The sequence below is a fragment of the Lycium ferocissimum genome, unplaced genomic scaffold, assembly GCF_029784015.1.
Source record: "Lycium ferocissimum isolate CSIRO_LF1 unplaced genomic scaffold, AGI_CSIRO_Lferr_CH_V1 ctg122, whole genome shotgun sequence".
NCBI classification, from domain to species: domain Eukaryota; kingdom Viridiplantae; phylum Streptophyta; class Magnoliopsida; order Solanales; family Solanaceae; genus Lycium; species Lycium ferocissimum.
Genome location: NW_026714234.1, coordinates 232,195 through 254,014, shown reverse-complemented (window position 1 = coordinate 254,014; position 21,820 = coordinate 232,195). Strand labels below are relative to the sequence as shown.

General features: G+C 34.1%; 1 protein-coding gene across 1 annotated transcript; it reads right to left on the bottom strand.

Moving 5' to 3' along the window:
- Window positions 1–7,672: 7,672 nt before the first annotated feature.
- LOC132041900 (homeobox-leucine zipper protein ROC5-like) lies at window positions 7,673–11,815 on the bottom strand. Its single transcript, XM_059432577.1, has 8 exons — window positions 11,600–11,815; window positions 11,395–11,512; window positions 10,616–11,299; window positions 10,015–10,116; window positions 9,703–9,915; window positions 8,632–8,794; window positions 8,180–8,538; window positions 7,673–8,092 (listed from the first exon to the last, which is right to left on the bottom strand). Exons 1-8 carry the CDS (start codon window positions 11,809–11,811, stop codon window positions 7,727–7,729), a joined length of 2,217 nt encoding a protein of 738 aa, XP_059288560.1. The 5' UTR covers window positions 11,812–11,815; the 3' UTR covers window positions 7,673–7,726.
- Between the last annotated feature and the right edge of the window lie 10,005 nt (window positions 11,816–21,820).

Genomic DNA, 21,820 nt, shown 5'->3' with positions numbered 1-21,820 from the left:
TCCTTGACTGAAAACATGGTCCAAGGTTTGATCCGAAGCAATTGGGCAACAGTTACATTTGGAATCCAAGTGTGTGTAAATTTCATAATTATATGTAACAGGAACATTTTGAGCTAAATGCAAAAAAAATGGGTCGAGATCACCTCCAATAATTGACCCTCCAGTATTGTTCAATGCCCCTGGTTACAGCTACGTTTGCACTGGAACTTAAATGATTTAGATTGGAGCCACTAGGATTCAAGAGTCTCCTTCTGACTTCCCTTTGCTAGACTAGAAGTTAGAACACGAGCATTAAAAAAAAAAAAATTGTAGTCTGCCTAATCCAACATATATATTTGGATTGGATGATGGTGATGGAATAAACTTGGTGGTGTTGTCGTTACACTAGAGGGGAATAGAGAAAGAATCTTAATGGGATTTGGACAGTAATAGTCTACTTCTTGGGCCATAAATGATGAAAGAAGAAAGACTAGAGTGCAAGTGAGAAACCGGCAATTTTGAAATCTTGAACATTTTTTTAGTACGCAGGTGAACGTGATCAGACTTTCCCTTTCACACTAGTAGTAGTATTACTCTTATAGTTTATTGTCCGTCGATTTCTGCGACTATCTGTTGTTTCTTGCACTTTGATTATCGTATTCATTTGTTGTAGTTACGGCTTTTTTTTCTTTGTTTCAGATAGCTTTGTCAAACTTTTATAATGTTTTTTCCCTAACTTTTTATACTGCTTTGAATTGGCTGTCGTTGTGCCGAGGGTCTACCGGAAATAACATCTCTACCTCTCAAGGTAGGGCTAAAATATGCACCTTCCAATAAGTTATGTTTTCTGCGGTAATGAATAGTGATGGTGCATTTAAAGTGCAAATGATTATGAAATAAAAATCCTTTTGCCTTCCCCCGAAAACAGCAGCAAATGTTTGTTTTTTCAATTGTCCTTCATCTAATAACTTTTGATAAATTAAACTTCGCATGCGTTTTTAGAAGTGTAACAGTCCTTTATCTTCAAGTGACTTTAGGTAAAACTTATATATCTTCCTATGAATCCAAATGACATAACAATCTTTTGGAAGATACACATGAAATGTTTTCATCCATCTCCGTATCTCTCTTTTTATTTAGTATATTATATGCAGGGGCGTATGTAGCACATTGGGTGGGGGTTCAATTGAACCCCAAACTTTCGACACGGAGTATAAATTTATGTGTAAAAATCTATCAAAATTGCAATAATAGTAGACATGAACCCCATAACTTTTAAATAAATGGTTTATACGCTAAGAATGTTAAAAGGTTGAACCCCTAAAGTTTAAATCCTGGATCCGCCTCTGATTATATGTGTTCCTCCTTAGTGTTATCGCAGACGCAACAGTAATATATGGCGAGAGTGAAAAAGTGAAGAAAGCAAGAAAAGAAGAGAAAAAAGATGTTATCATTAAATCAGTATACTTTATCGCCTATTATTGTTTAGCAAATTATTGTGTTGTCTTTTGAATGTTTTTATTCAGTGCTTAAGTAGTGTGTTGGGAAGAAACAAGCAATAATCAAATTGCACGACGAGGTAACAGCGGAAGAAATATCCAAGTCGAAACTTCCCACACTATTTGAACTAAGAGAAGACAATAAATACTAGCACAAATGGAAATTCAGGCAGCAGCTATACCAATAATGAAATAGCAAAGCAAGCAAAAATAAATCGAATGGAAGAGACACCAAATTTACGTGGTAAAACCCCTTCAATGTGAAGAGGAAACATCCACGGGACCTCCGGCCCACAAAAGCTCCACTATAATCAACAAGAGTTACAACAATGTTCTCCAAATGGCTACAACAACAAAGCCAAGCACAGAGTAACAATACATAAAAGATAGCACCAAAACTAGCGAAGAAAGGAGAGAAATCACCCCAAAAAATGAGCTACTTTTCGTACTTGAAAACTGGAGCTACAGACCACAAAATTCGATCTCCACCGTTGAAATCGAAGAACCAGATATTGAGAACCCCCAGTTCAAATTTTAGCACGATCCAACGGTTAACGAATCAGAAAACACAATTTTAAGCGGACTCTTTGTAGTAGAAAATTTCTGGACGAAAATCTGCTTTCTCTCTATATGGCTGCTATGAATTCACTCTTGTGTTGTCAAAATAAGACCTAAATTGATCCTATATATAGAAGAAATTTTGGGCAAAATTGACCTGGTCCAAATTGGATTGGGTTTTATTAATCCAATTCCACATGGGAAGGGAAAACCCAAAAAACCTAATTGGATTGGGTTTTATTAATCCAATTCCACATAGGAAGGGAAAACCCAAAAACCTAACAATTCTCCCCCTCCCGACTATATGGAGAAACCGCCATCCCGGCGATCAAGCAACGCTTTAAATCTAGACTCGCAGCCAAGCCTAGGACAACCTGAATAGATGACATCTTTACAAATGGAGAAACGATTTCATCAAAATCAACTCCTCTTCCGATTAAAGCCCTTGACAACCAATCTAGCTTTGTACCGTGGGGCTCGAGGTTACCATCTTCATGTTTCACCCTAAAAGCCCTTTTGTTTTTCAAAAGCTTTTCGTCTTAGGAAGCTTAACCAGATCAAATGTATGATTATCATGCAAGGATTTAATCTCATCTTGCATATCATCAAACCACCTTTCTTTTTCTTCACTATCCATGGCCTCATCAAAACTTTCAGGTTCTCCCCCATCAGTCAAGAGTACAAACTCAATGGGAGAATAACGAGATGAAGGTACTTTCTCTCTAATAGATCTTCTGAGAGAACTCTCTGGAACATCAATAAGAATCGGTTGCTGGCCAACCACATCATCTTCCACTGGAGCATCAACAACATCATGCTGGTCATTCTGAACATGATCACTATCTTCATTATTTTGAAGATTTTCTTCAGGTGCAATAGTCACAGGAACTGGGTCAATATCAACTAAGCTCTTATTGCTCTGAGAATCAACCTTCTCAGCTTTGTCAAAATCTTCAATTGTCTGGTCTTCAAAGAACACAACATCATGGCTTCTAACAAGTTTCTTCTCAACTGGATCATAGAAACGATATCCAAATTCGTCATGACCACAACCAGTGAAGATACATTTCCTAGTTTTAACTTCCAGCTTTGACCTCTCATCCTTAGGAACATGCACAAAGGCCTTACACCCGAAGACTCTCAGATGAGCATAAGCGACATCCTTACCAAACTAAACTCTGTCAGGGACATTACCATCCAAAGCAACAGTAGGAGATAAATTGATAACATAAGCAACAGTATTAAGTGCTTCTGCCCAAAATGAATTTGGCAACTTAGCATCTGAAAGCAAACATCTAACCCTCTCAACTAGAGTTCTGTTCATCCTTTCTGCTAAACCATTTAACTGAGGAGTTTTCTGATGCCGCATACCCTGCTGTCTACAATAATTATCAAAAGGACCAATGTATTCACCACCATTATCTGAGCGGATGCATTTTAGTTTCTTCCCTGTCTGTCTCTCAACCAAGGCCTGAAAAGTCTTGAACACATCAAGTACTTGATCCTCGGACTTCAAAGGAAATACCCAGAGTTTGCGAGAATGATCATCAATATAAGTCACAAAGTAAAGTGCACCACCACGAGAGCTTACTTTAAAGGCCCACACAAATCAGAATGTACCAACTCCAGCAAATCCAGCTTTCTTGAAGGTGAATGACTGTGAAAAGAAGCTCTTTTCTGTTTCCCGGCTAAGCAATGAACACATCTCTTTAACTCTGCTTGTTTCACTCCAGAAAGCAAATCTTCTTAGCCAAGTTATCAATCCCCTTCTCGCTCATATGACTCAGCCTTCTATGCCATAATTCTGATGAAGTATCATTCTCCACCAAATTTACTGAGTCACCACAAATGGAGCCTTGAAATAAGTACAAGTCAGGCATCTTGTAACCTCGAGCCACAACCATTGAACCTTTAAGAAGCTTCCACTGGCCACCACCAATGGTTTGATCATAACCATCATCATCAAGCTTTCCTACAGAAATTAAATTCAGACGAACATCTGGAGCATGCTTGACATTGTTAAGAACCAACCTCGAACCGTTCTTACTTTTCAAGCAGACTGTGCTAATACCAAGTACCTCAACCTCACTATCATTGCCCATTCGTAAATTTTCAAAATTACCCGGAGTATAAGAAGAAAATAATTCCTTCTTTGGCGTGACATGAGAAGTGGTACCTGAATCCACAAACCAGGTAGACTCATCACAAACAAGATTGATATCATTTTTACCACAAGAACAAGAAGATCATTTTCAAGAACAATAACAACACGATTTTCATTATCGCCTTCTTCCTTTTGCTTTTCTCGGTCTCTCTTAAACTTGTAGCAATGTTTCTTGATGTGCCCTTTCAAGTGACAATAGTCACATGTAAGAAGTCTTGTACCGGAGGATCTTGACTTGCTTCTACTTTTGCCTGCGTCATTCGACCTCACGAAGTTACTTCTCCCCCTGTTTTCAGTAACCAAAACATCGGAGTGTGAAGTTGAAGAAGACGACGCTTGAGATCTTCTTCTCATCTCTTCATTCAAAACACCACTTTTAGCATATTCCATAGTTACACCATTACTAGGAGCAGAATTAGTCAAAGAAACTCTAAGGGTTTCCCAAGAGTCTGGCAAAGTATTTAGAAGCCAAAGTCCATGTATTTCTTCATCAAATTTGACACCCATTCAGTATACCGATCAAGGACACCACCGAAAATCATTGATATGATCGTAAATAGGTCGCCCTCTTTGTATCTAATATTCATCAATTGTTTCAAGTAGGAACAACTTATTGTTGCAAGGTCTTTGAAGCATAAAGTGTCTCGAGCTTTTCCATAAGCTTTTAGCATTTGTCTCATTCACAATATGATTTCGAACTTTATCTTCAACCCATTGCCTAATATAGCGACAAACCTGTAAGTGCTCAAATTCCCAATCCTCATCTTCAATAGACTCGGGTTTCTTAGAAGCAAACATAGGTAAATGCAATTTCTTGACAAATAGAAGATCTTTCATCTTGCTTTTCGTATATGGTAATTACCGCCATTTAAACAACCCATCTTGCTCATATTTGCCTCCATCATTCAAATAGACAATCAACAAAACCAAATACAACCACAAGCTCTGATACCACTTTGTTGGGTATAAACAAGCAATAGCCAAATTGCACGACGAGGTAACGGCGAAAGAAATACCCAAGTCGAAACTTCCCACACTATTTGAACCAAGAGAAGACAATAAACACTAGCACAAATGAAAATTCAGGCAGCAGTTATACCAACAATAAAATAGCAAAGCAAGCAAAAATAAATCGAATGGAAGAGACACCAAATTTACGTGGTAAAACCCCTTCAATGTGAAGAGGAAACATCCACGGGACCTCCGGCCCACAAAAGCTCCACTATAATCAACAAGAGTTACAACAATGTTCTCCAAATGGCTACAACAACAAAGCCAAGCATGGAGCAACAATACATAAAAGATAGCACCAAAACTAGCGAAGAAAGGAGAGAAATCACCCCAAAAAATGAGCTACAGTTCGTACTCAAAAACTGGAGCTACAGACCACAAAATCCGATCTTCACCGTTGAAATCGAAGAACCAGATGTTGAGAACCCCCAGTTCAAATTTCAGCACGATCCAACGGTTAACGAACCAGAAAACGCAATTTAAAGCGGACTGCTGTAGTAGAAAATTTCTGGACGAAAATCTGCTTTCTCTCTCACGTTTTTCTCTCTATATGGCTGCTATGAATTCACTCTTATGTTGTAAAAATAAGACTTAAATTGATCCTATATATAGAAGAAATTTTGGGCAAAATTGGCACAGCAAAATTGGATTGAATTTTATTAATCCAATTAAGCGTAAAAACCCAAAAACCTAATTGGATTGAGTTTTATTAATCCAATTTCACATAGGAAGGGAAAACCCAAAAACCTAACAGTGTGTTGATGTGCTTTTATTCTTCTTTAATTGTAAAGCCCTAGTTTCTAACTAAATTCTGTTATTTGTTGTAGTAGGAGGAGATGAAGAGGTGGACTGTGGTACTAGCGAAAAGAGTTTTTGGAATCAACTGAAAGGCAATGATGAAAAAGTTAGAGAACGAATAGTAGATCTCTGGGGTTGAGTTTAAATACCATTAAATTCTAACTAAAATATTGTTGTTCCTAGATCATTATATTCTTCAATAACATATTTTATTTTGTAATCTTCCCTGTAGAATATTTATGAGTACAATGACATAGGAGCATGTCGACAAGAAGCTAACTGAGGAGAAGAAGAGATCGGCTTCATTCCAAAATTAAAAAGATAATATATCTTGCAATAAAAGAGTTAATCTGTGATAGTCAAATCATCTCAATTCATTTACTTTTGGTAATTTATTTCACTTATTCTCCAATTATTAAAACTTAGAAGTAGAACGGATGATCTATTCCTTTAGAAAAGTTTATTGTTAGCTCATTCTCTTTTCCATTTTGGAGTTGAATTGATGTTCTTGTTTTTTAGATTTATTTGATGATACTTGTATTTTTGATGGGCTCTAATATTATTTGTGTTTATATGCTTTTTATTGATATATTCTTTAGAGTTATCTTGCTGAAAATTTTCCTCTTTTTTGTTTTTGGGAATATTTGCGCTTTATTTTCTGGATTTGCATTTTATGATGGGTTTTGTGGGTTGCATTATATATATATATATATATATATATATATATATATATATATATATATATATATATATATATATATATATATATATATATATAAATATAATGCAAGCTAATTAACGAATGGTGAATCCACACGATTGAAATGCTTATCGGGAAAGAATAAATCTGAAATGCACAGTGTTGAATAATTACATAATCAATTAAAGGAAAAATTTGATGACTCTAAAAAAAAACTTAATATTCTAATTATGATATTTAACTGAATTGATTTACCATAAGAATGACCAAAAGATGAAAAGAGAAGATTTTAGTTAATTACATATGACACCTCGGTTTATAATAGTTACTGAACAAATTAGAAAATATTACTAATAATTAACGCAACATTTCGTTCTCAGTAAATGAAGAATATCCGCTCAAATGTTTAATATCAATTTTCAATAAGATCATGCTTCTCTTTTATATTATTTTAAAATATTTTTACTTATTAGCATGGGATACACGTGCAATGCACGTTTCGAAAACTACTATATAAAATAGAGGGAATCAAGTCTAGATGCTAAAAAGGATGACATCTTGGGTCATCCCAGAAAATGGATCAACGAAGCAAACAAAACGTTCATACAAAACTAAACGAAAGTCGTAAACTCCACAAGTAAAATCAAACGAGCAGTAGACCATCAAAAAGAAGAATTTCTAGGTAAACTCAAATCAGTACGATACGATATTATCACCATTGACACTAAAAAACAACATACATTATCCATAAAGTATCACATCTTTCGTCAAAAGGAATATATAGCTACAAAGGGCTGAGTCTTTTTCTTCAGAGGCATGTGAGTCAATACCAAACCTTCACCTCCATTTTGGTTCGTTATTGACTCTGACCCCTTTCTATAACCTTATACATAGTTCTTAACTTGAATGACTTATTTTTGATGAATCTTACACACTAAGCTTGATACCCAAATTAATAAGGAAAAAAAAGTAAAGTCTCAAAAGAAGTAATGAACCAACAATATTTGTCTTGGAGTATCACTTGCACTTGAGAGCAGTTTTGATACCATGAATTGAACGAGAGATGAGACCTTTTACTTTTTCCAATGACTCCGTAGAAATCTTTGCAACAGGAGAGTTGTTCGCCAATACTTGGAACAAGATAGTCACTAACGATCCACTACAGAAGTCGTTATCTTTCTTCTGAGACCAATTGTGAAAACAATCGGGAACTATTGCAATTCCAGATGGCAATAGAGCCACAGAAGAAGAGTCACCCCCACTCATCACCACATTCATTGCTAGAGAATCGATCTTTGCAAATACTAAAAGGGATCCTGTGGCATCCTTGCAAGTGTCTTGCAAGATCAGCATGTTGTTTTGATTAGAACTGATGTCATCCCCCTACGAGTCCAAACCAAAAGAAAAATTTATTTAGAAATCAATGATTAACTGTCATGCTTCCAGTAAACATATTAATTAATCACTCACATTAGCACAGAAAAGAGAGATGCTACTGTCACGATTTTGACCCTTGGAAATGTGGCTCATCTGTTGCATGGGACTACTACTGGACAAAGCATCCCATTGGCTCCTCGTTTGTTCATTCATGAAGAATTCAAACAAATGTTGTTGTTTTACCGGCAACCAAATGGTCTTTGTAGCACTCAACACAACACCAATAGGTTCACTAGGGTCACCAACGTTCTTCCTCACCATCAGCCTTGCATCTTCTCCATTTGCTAATTGAATTGTTTCCCACTTGTGAATGGTTGCACAAACCGCAGTGCAAAAGATGCGAGTCATGCGTTGAGCCAGCATCCCTATACTTCTCTGACCACTTGAAATAACTGCCACAAAAGAAGCTTCATCAGAATCAAGAACTTTTTTTATAGTATTGAAAAGTGTGAAAAAAGGCACAATAGTGGGACTTGCATGATCACCTGTGGGGTCAACAGAAGACATCACCACTGCCAAGAACTTGGATTGCCTCTGGAGAGTGGCCATCCACCTTTGTGCGCCAAACCCCAGGCCAATACTGATCAAAGGGCGGTACAATTGGTGGACAAAATTTTCATTATATTCCATGTGCTCGATCCAAGTAACCTGGAAATATTACATTAATTTTGAAAAATAACTAGATAGAAAACTGTGAGCATTCACGAAATAGTAACTTAATTATCAATTAAAGTAAATAGGTTGTTATTGGAGAAAACTTAGAAAACTCAACCATCAAATCAAGTACTCAATCTCAAGCGTATCCTCCAAAAAAAAAAAAAAAAAAATCCCTAGTGGTCTTGCCAATAAATGTGGCAGAATGGAGTGTGAAGAATATTTGGGTCCTCACATGTTGGCATGACATTAGAGCAAGAAGGTAGAGGAAGAATACATGTGATTCTTCGTAAAAGGAAGCAACCAATTGGTGTATCTTAATGTATTTATTTGAACGAACTTGGAAGTGAGCATAACAAAACTAGACACAAAAGGCTTTATTGCAAGGTTAGAGGTCAAGCATAAAAAAGACTTTCTTTTTCAAGAAAGGATAGAGTATATTCCATACAATTACTAAATAGATGCATTCATAAAAGCTAGAAGAAAGCTAGTGTTTCTCATTTTTCTAATTGGAAGTAGACTAATCAAGCAAACACAGAAAAAAAAATGTAGCACTGAAATTAGATGATAATATAATTTTACGAAATACAGAAGCATATTCAAAGATAAAATACCAATAGAAGATTCAAATTATTATTATATGACTTTCAAAGTACTGTACTGGCTCCAACTTAGAAACCTCCAAGGAAAAACGGAAACTAAAAGCAAATGTTAAGTGAATTAACACCACAAAGAAGGCAAAACATACAATGCCTAGATAGACCTTACTTAAAAATATTAAATAATATCAAATTAACAAGAAGAAAACTAATGTAAAATGAGCAACCTAGCTCATTAAATTTCAGAAAATTATGGCGGCCTACAAGGGACGCAAAGTGGAAAGACAATTAAAGTTGAATTACCTTGCAGTAACCACTAGACATATCTTGCACAATACAGCCAGAAGGGAGCCTCCTGCAATTCCTAATTTCACATTTTTGTGAACCATCTTGGATTGTGTCAACAGATACATCCACGATAGCCCAGATACCTTCAGCATGTTGCTGGCAGAAGCGAAGAAAGTTTATTTCACGGACAGAAACCAAATCAGAAATAATTTGAAATTCAGTTCTAATCTGCAAATCAAAACTTTCAATCTCTTAGTGCAGGAAATAACATAATAAACAAGACATGTAACTTCCCAGCAAAATTAATAATGAGTAAAAAAGAAATACCAATAGCTGAGTGCCGCTCCTGTTACCACCTATTCCAGTGGAAATCACATCAAAAGTAGAGGTTTTCCCGATAATGCTTGAGAACATCTCCACCCATCGATTCTACATATAGAAAAATACAGTACATGGGAAGAAGCATGAAATAGTTGGTCAACACATGTTTTTTTAACTTGAAAGTTAACTTAATTGATTTAAAAATATGCAGCAACTAATTGCAGCACCACTAAAGCAAAAAAGGAAAGAACTATGTCACACATAGTAAAAGGAAACTAACACTTTCAATTTTATTTGACGTACAATAATTTCTATATGCCTATTATGAATCTGCACCCTAATAAGATTAAGTGAATACCTAAAATTGTGGTCATTTTATTTCGATACTTTCATTTTTTTTTTTTTTTTTGAAAAAGAAAAAAAAAATACCTATGGCAGAAAGACTAATAAGTTTCTTTCATTGTTCCCAACATGGCAATATTGGCACTAATGGTACGTAAATGTACCTCGTTGTTCAAACAACTATTCAGAGTTCCCCGGGGAGGGGGGGGAGGGGGAGAAGAGAGAGAGAGGAAAGCAAAGAATTCAAGATGAAGAACCTACATACCTTATCCATCAATGTCTCCACCAATGTCATACTGTTGTTAATAACTATACCAGATGCCCTTGTGGCTTCTGTTGTGAAATATGCAGGTTTTATGCCAATAAATGGGGTAAACGATTTAGCATATTCCACAAGATTCAATTTTTCTCCACCTCCATCCAAGCTTCTGGACCAGAGAGGTTCATCGATATTGGCCAGCATAAGTAGCTCATTCATGGCATTAAAAGCAAGATCCATTAACTTTGACTTATCATATGATACATCTTCATTAGCAAAGCTTATGGTGGGCCGCAGGGGAATTACTGCCAGAGGGCTTGACAGACCATTCTCGAAATCAATTCCTATTGGAGATGCATTGTCCACAAGATTTATACCACCAAAGCTATTTCTTCCTGCAGCAAATCCCAACCCAGAATTTTCCATCATGGAAGTCATTGATCCTTCTAGGGGTGCTGAAGGTCCCAAATATTTTTTCGCCAGGACATTGATCCTCGTAACTTCATTTTTCAACCGGTCATGCTCAATCTTTGTTTGATACTCATCTATATTTATGTCGTTAACAGTAGCCCGAGTACCACAACAATTGCAAATCGGGTTTTTCATGGCTTTCTTTAGTGCTTCATGCTCTAGGAGAAGCTTTTCATTTTCTTGTTTCAACGTTACAGCTTCATGGCGTTTCAGTTGCGACTGATGAAACAACATAATTCAATTTCATAATTAATTTTACAAATTTCACACAAAGATAGGATAAATCAAGGAAAAGAAGGCATATGATGCATCACCTTCAGTTGAGTTCTTCTATTCTGGAACCAAAATTTCACCTGCTTGCTATCCATGGACAATTTCGTTCCAAGTTCTAGTCGTGTTTTTTCGTCAGGATGTTGATTCTCTCTGAAAACACTGCTACCAAAGGGACAAAAAAACGAAGAAAATTGAAACTAACATAAACAACTTAACAAGTAAAAAAGTAATTGGAACAATACACACGCTTCAAGCTCTTGAATTTGGTCGGCGTTATGCCTAATATATTTCCTCATCTTTGACGATTTATCGCGTGGAGAATCCGGATCACTTCTAGATGCACCACCACCTATGTTGTCACCAACAAACATGATCTCATTTTCATCTTCTCCAGGTCCCCCTGTTACAATATTTTCAGAACTTTCTCTTCTCTCACTCGTGTCACTATGACTTTCCATCTTGGATTTCTGCACCAATTCAGGATGTCAATTCTACTGAAAATCACATGTGACCGTAGAAACACCAAGATTCATAAGCATTTTATCATAACAATTAAGCAGATGGAAATAAATTATATATCGGGTTTTGTTTCTCTTGAGATTTCTAACCGTCATTTTCATAACTTGGAGTGACCAATTGTAGCTGAGGAGTGGTAGTAGTTATCATTGAAATATTTTTGAAGACTTGAACCAGGAATTTGAAAAGAAAAATAAAATCATGAAATGAGTTTACCCTCAGATTTTGCTGCCAACTAAAAAAATGACAAAGGAAGTCCATTTTCCTGGAGGGGAAGCAAGTCTACCAATTTCTATATATGAAGTTCGCAGAAATTTTTTGCCTACATTGTTGTTGATAAAACCGAGAACAACTAGGTTATAAATTTTAGTTACACCTATATTGACCCTTAAATCTATACGTGAACAGGCATAATAGAATTACCAAGTTCAAAATTTGATGGAAGCTCATTTGGAGGGGGGCCATATCTGTTATAATCTAGACAAAATGCACACCAATTTTTTATTTATTAAGAGATAGATAGTTCTTATCAAAAAATTCTTTATCTAAAGACATAAAGTCTTAAACAAGTGTATCTCAATTTATTTTTTATCGAGTGTCGCTGGAGAGACCCCAAATATACGTGCGTATCTCGATTTATTTTTTATTGGATGTCCTCGAAGAGACCCCCATATATCTCAAATTAAAGATTAAGAAAAAATTTCAACAATCTCATTAAAGCTAAATTGAAATTTGCGGGATCTATAAAATTATCAATGGCCAAAAAGATGAACAACTCTGAACTCAAGAACTTTGCTTTTGATAGTCCAACTCATTGACTTAAATAATATAGATTCGCGTCGAACAAGCTTATGAAGAGACAAGACTTTTTTTATTCTCGAGTCTTAAACTCGTGATGACTATTTATTATTTTGACGGACATTCCCCTAAAAAGAAAAGAAAGAATCTCAACGATCTCGTCGGAGCTACATTGATAACTTTGCAGGATTTATACATAACACAAAATCACGAACCAACAAAAAACTAGAGGAAACAATCATTTTGACTCACCACAAAACAAATTTTTTCTACGTTTCGCCAGTGCTATATCCTAACCAAAAGTCATGAACAGATGAAAAAGACAACCTTTTTAATTTGATAAATTCTTAAATGCTAGAATTAAGAAAGAACTTTTAAACATTAATGATAAAGTCTCAGACTTTGGGACCTTCAAATTCCAGACATGCATATATACATAAAGGTACACATAAAGTAATTAATTAATGAGTTCACAAGAACCACACGAAATAGGAACCAAAAACAAGAAAAGAAACGGACAATTAATTAGCAGATTAATAGCTTACTTGCAATGCAACTACGTCTCGCTGAGTAGTTGGAGAAATCGAAAGGCCAACTCAAGAATACAACAAATTGACTAACTCATTAAAACAACTTTAGATTGATAATAAAAATATGATTAGTAGTAGGTATATATAGTACAATTTTTGCATAGTATGGAGGGAGAAATGGGTCCACTTTGAGTGGTTTCCTACTCACTTACCAAAAAAATTAATTTCAAGATGCCCTTCCAAGAAGCAATTTAATTTTGAAGTCAAAGATACTCTAGCAAAAATAATTTTATGTTTTAGATGACAAAACAAAAACTTTTTCATTAATAAGGATTTATACCGCCAAGATTTTCATTTAAATTTGACTAGCATTGTCATTTTTTGGTATAGCCAATGAAAATCTAGGGCAAATGTTGGTTATAATGAAAATTTTAGATTGGTAATGTAATGTAAATATGATATCTTCTCGACGATTATGATTAGTATTTTTTTTATTTGGAAGTGAAACATTATAATTGTTTTGTTGTTATATGTGTCCATTTGGGTATGCAAATGCAAATGCAAATCTGATGTTTTGCAAATGCAAATCTGATGTTTTCTCGATCATTTATAATTAGTATTTTATTTATCTTAAGTGAACCATAAGAATTTTTTTTGATGTAGTACGTGTCCCTTTGGGATTGAAAATGTAATCTAATATATTGTCGACCGTTTATAGTTAGTATTTTGTTTTATCTTATTTAAAAGTGAAATATGATAATTATTCTTGTTGTTGCACATGTTCATATGGGATTAAATGTGTAAATCTGACATCTTCTCGATCGTTTATAATTAGTATTTTGTTTATCTTATTTTGGAAGTGAAATAGAATAATTATATTATCTGTTCTAGATATATAATCTGTATTTACATTTTATTAATTACTAGTAGTAATCTAAGATAATAATGAACTTAGCGTACATATCCGTTTAGCATGCTTCCACGTCAGAATCCCTATAAATTTCAAATGGTTAAACATTATTGCTCAAAGCTTTGCGGAAAATCAAATTTATCCATTCTAAATTTCAAATATGATACAATCATTTTTTGGACGTAAGGTATATTTTATTTATTAGTTTACAAAACAGTAAATATGTATGCGCTTGTTAAATGTGAATTAGCTTCAATTAAAATTGTTTTTTCTTAAACACATGAAATCAACCAATCTTTTGAATTCATCATGGTAAGTGAGAATTAACTATTGTCAAAAATGGTAAGTTAATAATTAAATTAACAAACTTAGATAAGATAATCCATGTGGATTTCGAAAATTAGATACAACAAATAGATTAATTCAATGAAGCAAGCCATTTTAGAATTTATCTATCTATCTATCTATCTATCTATATATATATATATATATATATATATATATATATATATATATATATATATATATATATATATATATATAAGGAGGGTAGTCTAGCTTGATATTAAGCCAAGTAGCATAATATGAACAAGCTTGGCAACAAATTCTATTTGTGTTAATTTTAGAAATTATTAATTGCAATTCAGATATTACCATATGAAGAATCATGTCATATAATCTATATCTCTATATTATAATAAAAGGAGGGTAGTCTAGCTTAATATTAAGCCAAGTAGCATAATATGAACAAGCCACTTGGCAACAAATTCTATTTTTTTTAATTTAAGAAGAAATTATTAATTGCAATTCAAATATTACCATAAGAATAATCTATATAAAATTTAAATAATCTTTTATATTATTATTCCTTATATGGACATTAGAATATTTACAATTCAAATTTATTCCTAATTTGGAACATAATCAGTAGATTAATAAAAAGGAAGATTTATCTTAGTAATTGTCAATCAACTTATTAATCACCATTAGAATAAATTTTCTTCCTAATCAAACTCTTGATTGAATAGGCTAATAAGTGTATTAAAAATATTTTGTTGAACTATATTTTGCTGAATAGGCTAATTAGTGTATTAAAAAGATTTTCTAATTTCTAACATTTAGAATATTTGCAATATGCTATAAATATACCTCTTTGACTTTTCTAGATCTTTTTAATGCAATAAAAAATGTAATCAACATATCTTTTGCATAAATATTGCAATATTAATTAGTAAATTAAAATTTTCTACTTTTTATATTTGCCTTGAAGATACGTATATTTTTAAATTAGTAAATTAAGAATTAAGAATAATTAATTGATATTCTTTGGTCTAATTTATAGTCAACAATACTCCTTTAAAAGGTAAGATATAATATTACATGGAATTCAGAAAAATCTTTAAAATGGTACAGAAAATTCTTAAAACAAAATATAATTTAAATATTATCATTAAGAAATTAGATATTATATTTCGAAATACTAATCAAATATTATGGAATACTAGGATATTATCAACACATAATAATAATAATAATAATAATAATTATTATTATTATTATTATTATTATTATTATTATTATTTGAATATTTTTAAGAGAAAATTTTATCATAATTTTATTGAATTTGAATTATCTCTACCTGTATCTTTTATATGAAATTTTATTTGTTTCAATAATCAGTTTGATTCGATTATAAGATTCTGATTTCTGCGTATTTGGGTTATCATTTTAATGGAAAAAAGGATTCAATTTTGGGTTAATAAAAGAAAATTGCCGATCCATATAATTTTGTCATGAAAGGCTACACTAAAAATATGTGAGTCATTAGTAAGGGAAAAAAGTTGTAGTCTTGATAACTTTTCAAGTTTGGAATAAGACTCGGTTGTTCTAGACTTCCAAAAATGTAGTGATAATAATGTTTCTAAATTTAAGATGTAAAATAAATTTTCTCCATCCATAACTTGCCAAATTTATCATATAATAATTAAATTAGATTAACACTGCATATTACAGTTGTGTCACTAATAAAATTAGAATATTTACAGTTCAAATTTTAACATATAAAAATAATATTATATGATCTGCATATTATTAATCTATTGCATTTAGTTTTTTTTTACTTTGTTTAGATTTTGGGATGTGATTAATTGATTAACAAACAAGCAACATATATGATAAAATTATATTGTGACCAAGAGCCTTTTCAAAATAAAAATCTACTTGGAGTATTATATAATCAGATTCTAACCCTATCGTACAATACGAATCTTGCCGTATACATCATATCAAAAAAATATTAGGTTGAAGCCATGACAACTTGCAACTTAGAAGAAAGACGAGTGGCAATTTAGGACAAATTAGTTAGGTTAGGTAATAATTATTTACTGTTTTTGAATTATAATTTAAAAATATAAATAAATCTGTAATTCATCAAAAAAGTACAATTTCTAATTTTTTTTTTTTTTAAATAACTGATTTTTTGGGGGAAAACTACTGTAACCTTATTTAGTCCAGAAAATCTTCCCTACAATTATGGAGGTAATTAAGTAATCAATTAAATATAATCAAATCGCAAAATTAAGAGAGATTTAAGGGAAAGTTAATTACTAGAGATTTGAGGGAAAGTTACCACAAAGAAGAAGAGAGCGATAAATACCCAACCACTAATTTTCTGCCATCAACCGATCTCCAAACATCCCTACTTGCTTTTGCTTTTCATTGCTTGAATTTTCATGATTATAACTTGGGAACTCTCTACACATGCATCTATAGTTCCTTCATTATAATATAGATTTTTGGGTGCGTTATTACGAAGGTGATTAACTTTCTTGACATATTTGTTTTTATCCTTTTGATTTCAGGTTTCGGCAGAGTAAGAGACCAAGCATGGTGATGGAATGTTATCACCAATTCAAAATGAGACTTCAGTAGAAGAAGAAACATATGAGGAGGTTGAACATTGTATTCACAATATAGGTAATTATTTGCAAAAATAATTTTAATTATCCGCAATATTTTTCTTTCTTGAGAAAAAATAAGTTGGTAAGATTGGTAATTCTTTGTTCAAATATAAAAATAATTTTGTAATTCCATAGCTTCTATTTGAATAGAGATGGAGAATATTTTCTTGCCATGAATTTTCTGGATATTTGAATTAGTTGAAAGATGTAGCTATTTGATAGTCTTCAATTTCAAAATTAAAGATCGATAAAAAGGAGACGAGAAATGAGTAAACAAAAAGGAGATGAGACGAGCAAACAAAATGGTGATTTTTATATAGTATTTTTATCAAGTGATTGCATTTATCTTTTATTTGAGAGTTTGACAAGACATGATTGTGTGTGTATAAAGTTTAAATTTCCATGTAAGTAATGTTAATAATTTTAATCAACGTTAGTATATCTGATGAGTCGTTGGATTAATGTATGTTGTGTTATCTGAAAAGCAAAGAAGCTACTCGAACAATAAATAATAAGACATATTGTACTCAGACACATACTTTCAACTGTGCGAAGTACATTTTTATACAAACCATAAGTTTTTCGCGTGACTTGATGTCTTTACCTTTAAATACATAAAACTTTTTAAATGATTTAATTTTAAATTAAAATGACCGCGCATCGCGCGGGTACGAAGACTAGTGGTAATAAAAAGAATGTGACTAGAATTACGTAGCTATATAAGTATTCCATCCATCCCAATTTAAGTGTCTTACTTTCCTTTTTGGTCTGTTTCAAAAGAAATGCTTTTTATTTTTATTTTTTATATTTAGTAAGTTGATAATTCAAATATCTTACATGGCAAGTTAATAACCATAAGATTCAAAGGACAAGATAATACATTATACGTACATATCATTAATTTAGGACTACAACATTTAAAAATTTCTCTTTATTTCTTAAATTTGATATCTAGTCAAACTAAAATATTTAAATTGAGACGGAGTGAGAGTACATCTTTTGCATAAACTAGAGGGAGAAATGGGTCCACTTTGACTGATGTCCTACTCAGTTACCACAAAATAATGTTCTAAAGCCCCTTGCAGGAACCAATTTGATTTTTTGAAGTCAAAGATATTCGAGTAAAAATAATTTAAGTGTTACATGACAAAATATAATGTTCTGTATCATTAGATATAAGGTTTTGTACCGTCAATTTTTTCGTTTAAATTTTAACTAGCGTTGCCATTTTTGGTATAAACAATGAAAATTCTAGGGAAAAGGTTGGTTATACGTGTGTAACGACTAATCTTTCATTCCTGAAAATAATAATCAAGACAAGAAAAATAGTGACAAAAAATAATATTTGATTTCAAGAATTTGTGCGGGGGTCACAATCTTTATGAAATCTTAAATAAAAAGATGTAATCCTCTTATTCTTCTCCTCATGATACGACCGTCAATCAAGGGCTTTGCTTGTTCTTGAATGGATGGATTACTTGTTGTCGAGATTTCACTACAAATGCGGAGCCGAGCTTTAATCACAAACGTAGAGGTATGGAAACTTGCGGCTCACCACTTGGAGCGAAGACTTCTTAGTATGCGGAAGACTTGCGGCTGAGAGCTTCTCTATCTCTTTTTCTTCCTCCCTTTTGGCTTCATGAAGACCCCTATTTATAGTTGTAGGGGAGAGCTAGGGTATGTATGTGATTGGTTGAACCATGTCATTTGAACACGTGACGACATTTGCTTGGTTCTTATATTGACTTGGCATGCTGCGTAACTTATGCACATGGCACGATGTTATTGGTCCTTGACTTGACTTGGCGTGCCACGTCATTTGATACGTGGCATGGACCTTAGGCTAATAGAGTGGACTCATCATGTGAAGACCAACTCAATGTAGTAACCCAAATAAAATTCGATTTTACTTTAAATTCACGTCTTGGATTAGATAATTTGGTCTTGATTTGGACTTGATATTTCATGAACGTAGGAATTTATCCAAATTTAATATGGATTTTAATTCCACAAAATTCTTATGTCTACAAATGCCCCCTACTTTAAGGCTTGTCGAGGTGTAGACTTATCGAACCTTAAAGACATGTCTTGGAGTACTCGTGACGGTGAAAATTTGGACACTCCGAATATTTTCAACTTTTATATGAAGCATGTAATCCCAGCCGTTGATGGCACTTTGTGACTTGTATTATTACTTTCTTCAAATATGTAGCTTGGGAATAATTCTGAAACAAATATTCTCCAAGTCGGATATGATTTCCCGGATAAACATCCATACTACCCAAAGAGTAGACTCTGAACAATATCTAGCAAACTTAGGTTGACTAAGACAAAATACTTGCATGAATTAGCTTTATTGTATAAAATCATTACAATAATGCTTTTGCAAATAAGTATAGTCCACATCATGTAGAGCCACTATAACTTTCAGGGCACATATATCACGAGACTTAATTCCTTATGATACACTGAAGATCTAATCTGTGTAAAACTCCAAAGTGATTTCATATAGAGTGATAAAAAAAATGCCAACGTAGTGAAAAGAGTCATATGAACCCAAGGGTTGTGAATTGCCAATAACAACTTGACGTGCTCTTCAATTTAGTTCGGGTCAAGCTGAAAAAACCCTAATTTGAGTCCCATTAAAAGACCCACACTTCTGCCGCATCAAGAAGCTTATAAGTAGCAGCACCTCATTAACAAGAACACATTCCCTTCTGCTTATCCACGTAGCAGACATCATCAGCAACATCCAAGGCTTTTCTCAAGAATTCCCTTTGTTTGCTCCTTAGAGAGATTGGATTAGTATCTAATGCATGCTTCTAAGTTAAGGCCCATTTAGTTTTCTTATTCCAGGTGATTCACTTTTTTTTTCTTCGTTTTAATAGTAGCTTTGAACTTCACGGCTTGCCAATTTCTGATTTGCGCATCTTTATGAGAAATATTGTATCTTATTGTAGGAGTATCTGAATTGCAAACGACTTGTGGCGCTGGAAAATAGACTCGCAAAGCTTCCCTTTTTAATATATTTTGTAGGTTTGCGGGCGTAGCTATACGATTTTAATTTCCTGCAAATATGATGCACTTTTGTGACCGCAATACGCCGCATCCTCATCTAGAGATAGTGAGCAACAAACGAAATTCGAACTCCAAAGTCCTTTCCTTGGGGGTTCAATCTCCGGTGATCGGCGCCTTCTCACTTGATAGAGAGCTATCTGTCGAATTGCTTCATCTTTCTGAATCGTCAAAAAACAGAGACCAAAGACGTCATGAGCAATTTCTCGAACAAGGCCATTAATATGGATGTGCCTCTATATTATTGCCGCAATTCGTCGGGACGTCGCGTCTACTGAATCTTCTCATCCCAAAGGATGTTTCAGCAATTGGAGTGTTCCACCTTCTGTATTTGGTGAAGTTTGCTACTTGAGTTCTTGACAACAGGTCCAATGCACATGCCGAAGACGATGAAGCAATAGTGGCAGAGAGATTGATATTCAAGATCGGACTATTGACCCCAAGATGAAGCTTCATGATACTGGGGCTCACCATGCAAACTAGATTGTCGTACTTCAATCCATATCCATCATGCCAAATTGAAGCGTCGTGCCAATGGCACCGATCCATATAGAACCAAGAAGCATTGTGCAGTTCGCACAGTGGGCGTCGATTCGTTTTGTCACGACCCAACCCCATAGGCCGTGACTAGTGCCCGAGCTGGACACTTGTATACATATCCGTTAGACATAATCAAACTGAAGCTGAACTTTATATAGAAACTTTGTGAAAATATACGTCATCTCAAAACGTCACATACATATATCATGGTAACCTGTCTCCTGAGGAGTCACAACTAATCAAAAGATATCATAATACACGAGCCGACAAGGCTGTTACAACGTACGGGAACATCCCCAAACATATGCGCAAGCCGACAAGACTGCCATTACATACAACATCCCAATATATATATACACGCAAGCCGACAAGGCCGCCACTACGTACGGGAATGTCCCAAAATAAGTCATATAGACACAACTGAACAATATCTATCTACAACCCACACATATGTCTACAGACCTCTAAGAGTATTAACAGTAACATATGACGGGACAGGGCCCCGCCGTACCCCTGGATAAACATATACATATACATCAAAGATCTGTATCGAAAGTCTATTCTCCGGAACAATGTAGCACTCCAAGACAGCTGAGTAGAAGTCCTAAGCTGAAGGATCACCAAAGCGAGCATCTGTACCTGCGGGCATGAAACGCAGCCCCCCGAAGAAAGGGGGTCAGTACGAGATATGTACTGAGTATATAAAGCATAAAATACAATAAAGGAAATCATATTTGAAGTAGAGATTTTAGGAGACAAGTATGATAATCAAGAAATCACTGTACCTGTGCCTTACGAATGAAATCATGCATATCATTATCATATTCCATACCCGGCCCATTATGGGACTCGGTGAATAAAGTCGTGTACACGTATACCATACCCGGCCCATCATGGGACTCGGTGCCATAATCATATCATCGTATCATCATATCATCATATCATCATATCATCGTATCATCATATCATCATATACCGTACCCGGCCCTCTAGTGAGGGACTCGGTGAACAATGTAGTGAAACTGTGCGTGATAACATACCCGTAGGGACTCGGTGAATGATACAATAACGATGCGTACGAGTAGAATATCATGAGCAACCATATGCAAACTAAACCATCATCTGAGACTCAATAGAA

What these genes read in the sequence shown, in the direction of transcription:
- LOC132041900 (XM_059432577.1), bottom strand. Translation starts at nt 11,811, where the DNA reads ATGGAAAGTCATAGTGACACGAGTGAGAGAAGAGAAAGTTCTGAAAAT. An exon ending in ATAGAAGAACTCAACTGAAG is followed by an intron (nt 11,300 to 11,394) that starts GTGATGCATCAT and finishes TTGTTTCATCAG; the next exon opens with TCGCAACTGAAACGCCATGA. An exon ending in TCTCTCTTTTCTGTGCTAAT is followed by an intron (nt 8,093 to 8,179) that starts GTGAGTGATTAA and finishes TTGGACTCGTAG; the next exon opens with GGGGATGACATCAGTTCTAA.